The sequence below is a fragment of the Cornus florida genome, unplaced genomic scaffold (genome assembly GCF_030987335.1).
Source record: "Cornus florida cultivar Cherokee Brave unplaced genomic scaffold, ASM3098733v1 CherokeeBrave_3.0.0_Hap2_Chr03, whole genome shotgun sequence".
NCBI classification, from domain to species: Eukaryota; Viridiplantae; Streptophyta; class Magnoliopsida; order Cornales; family Cornaceae; genus Cornus; species Cornus florida.
Genome location: NW_026775573.1, coordinates 53,158,669 through 53,164,668, shown reverse-complemented (window position 1 = coordinate 53,164,668; position 6,000 = coordinate 53,158,669). Strand labels below are relative to the sequence as shown.

Below are 6,000 nucleotides of genomic sequence, written 5' to 3'. Positions count from 1 at the left end.
CCTCAAAGGCATACTAAGTGGAAACTTGAGTGGGTGAAAAGAACTGCAAATGGGTTGGCTCATGGTCTCGCACAATGCGCAATGCAGAGGAGAGAATGTGAATTTTTTTTTTTCCTCCTTTCATTGAAGAGCTGGCTCTTATGGATTGTAATCCTTCTTAATCGGTATCAAAGAAAGGTTTCTTTCATTGGGAAAAAAAAGAAAAAAAGAAAAGAAAAAAAGAAAGCAACATTAACACGAGGAAACTGCATTAAGAAACAAAACAAATTACGTAAAGAAGTAGAACCCTGCACAATCGCAAAGCAACCCTCCAGTAGCATCAAATCAAGCATGCAACACAAGCTAAAACCGCACACAACTTAGATGGGTAAATTTAGAAGGTCAGGGATTAAAAAACAAAACGGTAGAAGAAGAGCACTAGAGCAAAAACAATTTTTTTGTTGGCTACGAAATAAAAATCATACTAAGTCAGCCAAGCCAAAATAGTCTTGCCAATAATTCCTCAAAAGCGATAATAAATTTCCACAATCATCATTTTACCCAAATTATATAAAAACACTATAATTTTGAACTTTTTTATTGACCTTTTATAAGGAACAAATATTAATTTGTGTAAAATGGCCATGGATAATCTAATATGTGATTTTTTTTTTTTTGGGGGGGGGGGAGTGTGTGTGTGTTCTTAGAAGAGATTATAATTAATGATGCATTCATGTTTGCCAAAAACATTCAGAAATGGAGACCATACAACGTAGGATTACCAACATTAACAGGCTTCAAGAGCCATTTCATCGTCAGGGAACTGGTTGACTACAACATATATTCAATTATATTCCCTAAATGCAGTTTTTGTGCAATTTAAACATCACATCAGCAACAATGCAAGAAAAAGGGGAAGGAGATTGGATAGCGGGTATGGCATGATATACGTAGTAATTAACATGCACAACCAAATTTGTGACAAAAATTAATTCAGTTCTTCAATTACACATCCAGAGAAAATGAAAATTGTTAATACATGAGAACCATAAATATATTAGAAAGAATAGAGCTATTTAGACCGAAGACTGAAACCAAGAAGTGTCGAGGGGCTTTCATCCCTTGGATGCATTGGATGGGAATAATTATTCTATTTGAAAATATATGATGAAAAAAAGGAATCTTGAAGACTGATATATAACAGAACATAATGCCCAGCTCCAAGGAAGCAGGACAAACATTCAATTAACTAGACAGCGACTGCACAAACGTATTCAACATATAACGAAACAACAAATAGATTGGAGCCCATCAGAGTTTCATAGGAGAGAAATAAAATAAATAACTTATTTTGCAATTGCTAAGAAATTCAAAGTTAGCAAGTCCTGACTAGATAAAAACAGTCAGAGTCAGCGAAAGCACTAAACCAACCCCTCAAACTGTAGCATCCAGTTAATATAGCCTCTTCACACTAAGTAACAACATTTAACTTAATAGCCCCCCTAAAACCAAAAGATGAAAATATATATATATATATATATATTCTAAATCGCAAAATACTTACCAATTTCTGAACCTTTGCAGCATGGTCATTAGCAAGACGCCAAGAACAAACAAATCTCGCAGGCAGTTATACATAGACATATATAAAACCTGCAAGCAGATCAAATTTAACAAATGTCAATCCCTTCACATTGAGATTAGCTCCAGTGGGAACACAGACAACAAAATGAAAAGAAGGGGGAAAAAAAAAAGACGTTATCACATTGAGCATCAATGTATGTATCGATTGATGAAGCAAGCAGTGCTAAAAAAAGTGCTTGGAGAGAACCAAGTTTATAATGAAAAACAAACAATTTCAATTTCAATTTCAACAGCAAAATGAAATAAACACATCCATCCCTTGAAGCAATCTAAGGGGAATATACTTATATATGGGTAGCTCAAAAAATTCAGGCATATCTGAATTGAGCATTTCAAAAATATATTGTATCATGTGGGTATGTCTCATGTACATGGCACCTTAACAAAGACACGTTTTATCTCCACACCTGCCGCAGGGTGGCAGCTTACAGGGCATCAATACTAACATTACCTCCTTGCTTATTTTATATGCCTCAACTCTAATAGTTCAGGTGGCAGCTTACTGGGAATTACCACCATAATGGCTAGTTTTTTTGCTATTGATATTTGTCTTCCCAATGGCAGTTATTAAATAATGGCAAACTCATGACTTAAGCACGAGACGAACCGGATGCTTCTTTTGGGGGCTGTTAGAAACTGAGAATGTGTGTGAGCTTGTTGGGAACACATAAAAGTTGTTTATCCATCCTCCCAGTTTACTCCCAATTTGCAGTTCATAAGATGCATGCCTTTGATAATAGGGTTTGTCCAACCAGCCAATACTAAAAGAATAAATGTGAATATGAACAAATTGTAGAATGCTGAAAGCCCATTCAACAATAAAATGAAATTTTGAGCTGTCCACATTTGTAATTGATTTTATTGCTTCATTGACAACTCTACAGCCATTATTAGCAGATTTCTAAAACATCAGGCACGTCATTGCTTGGAACTAGGCTCAAACCAAAATCTTTATCCCATCCCTTTATCTGCACTTTATAATCGGGTTTACCCCATAGTACATGCTCACATAAAAAATGTTTAAAATCCAAAAAGCAATGGGAAGTAAACTAGAATCACAATAGCAAATACTATATTCCATAAGGCAGCCATTAATTTCTAGTTTTACAAACTCTCATTAAAATAACTCCATAGACATTGAACAAGACGTACACATGAAGAAACTTACAGGAGAGTCAAGATGGAACTAAAGCATAAATGAAATTTTCTTCAAGTTCAATATAATATGAAGATGTTAAAAAACCTTTCAACTCATATAAAAATACAAAAGAAGCAATCATTGTGCTGTCTACACTTGTAAGTGAATTAGTTGATTCTATAGGCATCTTACAATATCAAACACATCATTGCCCTATACAGTTAAGATTATATGTTCTACTGCAAGCGGATTTGTGGTATCCCCGCAAACCTTTTCAGAAGCAGCAACCTGTCAAATAAAAATCCAAGTGTGAGTAACAGTACAATATTGAGTAATACTACATTCTTAAGGTCATAATGAACTGCAGTTAGATAAAACTAAAAGAGTCTAGCCCATTGCCCCATTGCACGAGGCTCACGCCATTGCGGGGACTGGGAGAGTCATGTGGAGAGACTGTTTCTGTGTTTCTGTTTCAAACATGTGAGAGTTACAATGGAGTAACCTCACCATAGTGCCAAAGACACCCTCAAATAAAACCACCAAAAAACAAAATTGGAAAAAGAAAAAGATTGACACTATGAACTTACAGCTGCTTCTTTAGATGCCATCACCACAAGTGCTAAACCTCTTTTCCTTGAACTCTTGGCCACATCTTCAACCTTACCGAACTTTTCAAACAACTCCTTCAATCTTTCAACGCTATAATCACCACCACATATCTTCCATGACACCTTGAGCATCTTCCCTTGATCTATACTAAACCCAGAATCATACCCATAACCCATATTCTCCTTTCCTCCTTCAGTAGGATATCCTTTGGGTTGCATCCGAAATACGGGTCCACTGCCATACATTGAACTAATTCTCGCACTCTCTTCTTTAAGCTCCTTATGGATTCTTTCATCTTCCTTTTCTTGAGCTTCGGGTCCACTGTCATACATCGCATGACATCTCGCCATCTCTGCTTTGATCTCCTTGTGGATTCTTTCATCTTCCTTTTTTTGAGCTTTTCTAGTGAAATCAGCTTTCTCCCTCTCTCGAAGATCAGACATCGTCTTCCTACGCTTCGAATCGTTTTGTGATCGTCGTTCAACATTGATTTGATGAACATCATCAAATTGCTTCCGAGATTTTTCATTCCTGAGAATCTCGTACGAGGATTTGAGTCTGTGGAATTGGGTATGAGAATTGGGATCACCGGGTCTCTTGTCTGGGTGGAGTTCCAACGCCTTCAACTTGTAGGCTTTGGATATTTGCTTCACCGAAAGTTTCGCTCCTTCTTCGCCGGAAGGCAAGCCTAAAACCCTATAATGATCAATACCCATATCCAAAACTTCAAGAAATCAGCGGTAATGGAAGGGGGTAATGAAGATTTGGCCGATTTGGCTTGCAATTTCAAGTGTTGAAGAAAAAGCGCAAAGAGAAATTTACAGTTTTGACGTGTACGATGTGGGGAGGGTGGGCATCGTAGAGAGAGAAGAAAGGAGAGAGAGCTGCTGCGGAGGCTTCGATGTCTTGCATATAAAAAGAAGCGAGTATTTACGAGAGCAGTCTATTGGTATTTGGTATGTCAAATTAAGATGTCCGCATACGAAAAATAAATAAATAAAATTTAAGATGTCATCAGGGGTTTGAATGAAAAAACATTTTTTTATTAGTTCTATTTTTATTTTATTTTTTATGTTTAATTTTAAATTTTATCAACATTTTTGCTATCGTAGTTATTAAATACTTGATTATACTAAATATATATAGATATATATATTTTATCTTAAATTTATTCAAGTTTAAATTATTTTTCTTTAAAAAATTTTGTATGTCAAAATAGTCCGAATCCGCCAAGAATGCAACGGAATCAAATTTTAAAAAGTGTATTTATTGATTTGATGGAGTTTGGAAAATAATTACTCCGTCTCGAACCCACCTAATTAACATTTTATTAAAAAAATAGTAAAAAAATAAAATAAATTATCCTACTTAAACTTGCAAAATAGTTACTCCGTCTCGAACCCACCTATTGTTTTTTATAAGGACAATAGAAAAACATTGGATCTACTCTAGCTTGAAAATTAAAACCCTTAACATATATCTGTTAATTCAATTAAAATATACGATAATGTATGTGTAATATTCCTAATTTTTAGAGTATATAATTTATTATTTTAATTGTATTTTAGTTATTTTATTTGGCACAATCTAGCCAGCATCACTTGCATTCATATCAAGTATATCTTCCACATTATGCAGAATCTCAAAGGTATTAGATGTGGTTACCATAGTACAAGCTCTCCAAGGCATAGATACACATTCTCACACTCAATGAGTTTTTACCTTTCCGCTTGACAACCCATTTGTCCAGAGTCTTTTTGGCTTTTGCTTGCAAGACCTTTTGAGGACACCTATCTGCTAAATGATCAACAAGTTGACACAGAGTGCAAAGCTGGGGCTTCCATTCATACTCAAAATTAACAGTACAATCACAACCATGTATATCGACCACCATGGAATCTGGCAACTCAGCTTTGACATCAACCTATATTCGTAACCAAACTGGGACTGATTCTAGTACCTCCTTGACCAGATTAACGTTTTTACACCATCTCTTGAGCATAGTAGGCCTGCCCTCGAACGTGTGAATCCATGACAGAACTGTTTTTGCATATTCATCATTCTGAAAACTTACCATGAAGAAACCATCCTTAAGATAAACTAATGTAAAATGGTGGTAGTATAGTTTTAATATGGTCACATACCCCACCACAGAAGATTTCCCAATACTGAATCTCATCGGCAACGTCCTCTTCGGATATCATCACCTTCGTCTCACGTATGTTGCTATGATACTGCAAGTTCTTGAAATATGATGCAGAATCATCCAAGAAACGGCACCATAAGACTTTTGGGGGACTTACGCCGGCCTGGAGACCCCGCCGGCAGGTTAGGGGAGGATGACTAACCCTCTTCCATGGCTAAACCATCCCCTTTCAAGCCACCCAAGTTGCATGCAAAAACCCTAACCCTAGTCGCCCTTGAGTCGCTCTTAGCCATCCTCCACCATCTGAAAACCAAGAATCAAAAGACACGTTGTAATTGAGTTTTAACACTATTTGGATATTCAATAAAGAAAAAAAACTCATTCATTTGCATACACTCATTTATTGGGTCATTTATAATGAAAGTATATTTGGTTAGGGCGAGTCTTGACGCAACCGTAAGGTTGCTTCATTGAGACCTGGAGG

At 36.1% G+C, this 6,000-nt stretch overlaps 1 protein-coding gene across 1 annotated transcript; it reads right to left on the bottom strand.

Annotated features, from left to right (window-relative positions):
- Positions 1-1,543: 1,543 nt before the first annotated feature.
- On the bottom strand, positions 1,544-4,317 carry LOC132300543 (uncharacterized). Its single transcript, XM_059797670.1, has 3 exons — positions 3,349-4,317; positions 2,954-3,049; positions 1,544-1,632 (listed from the first exon to the last, which is right to left on the bottom strand). The coding sequence occupies exons 1-2, from the start codon at positions 4,084-4,086 to the stop codon at positions 2,975-2,977; spliced, it is 813 nt and encodes a 270-aa protein (XP_059653653.1). The 5' UTR covers positions 4,087-4,317; the 3' UTR covers positions 1,544-1,632; positions 2,954-2,974.
- Between the last annotated feature and the right edge of the window lie 1,683 nt (positions 4,318-6,000).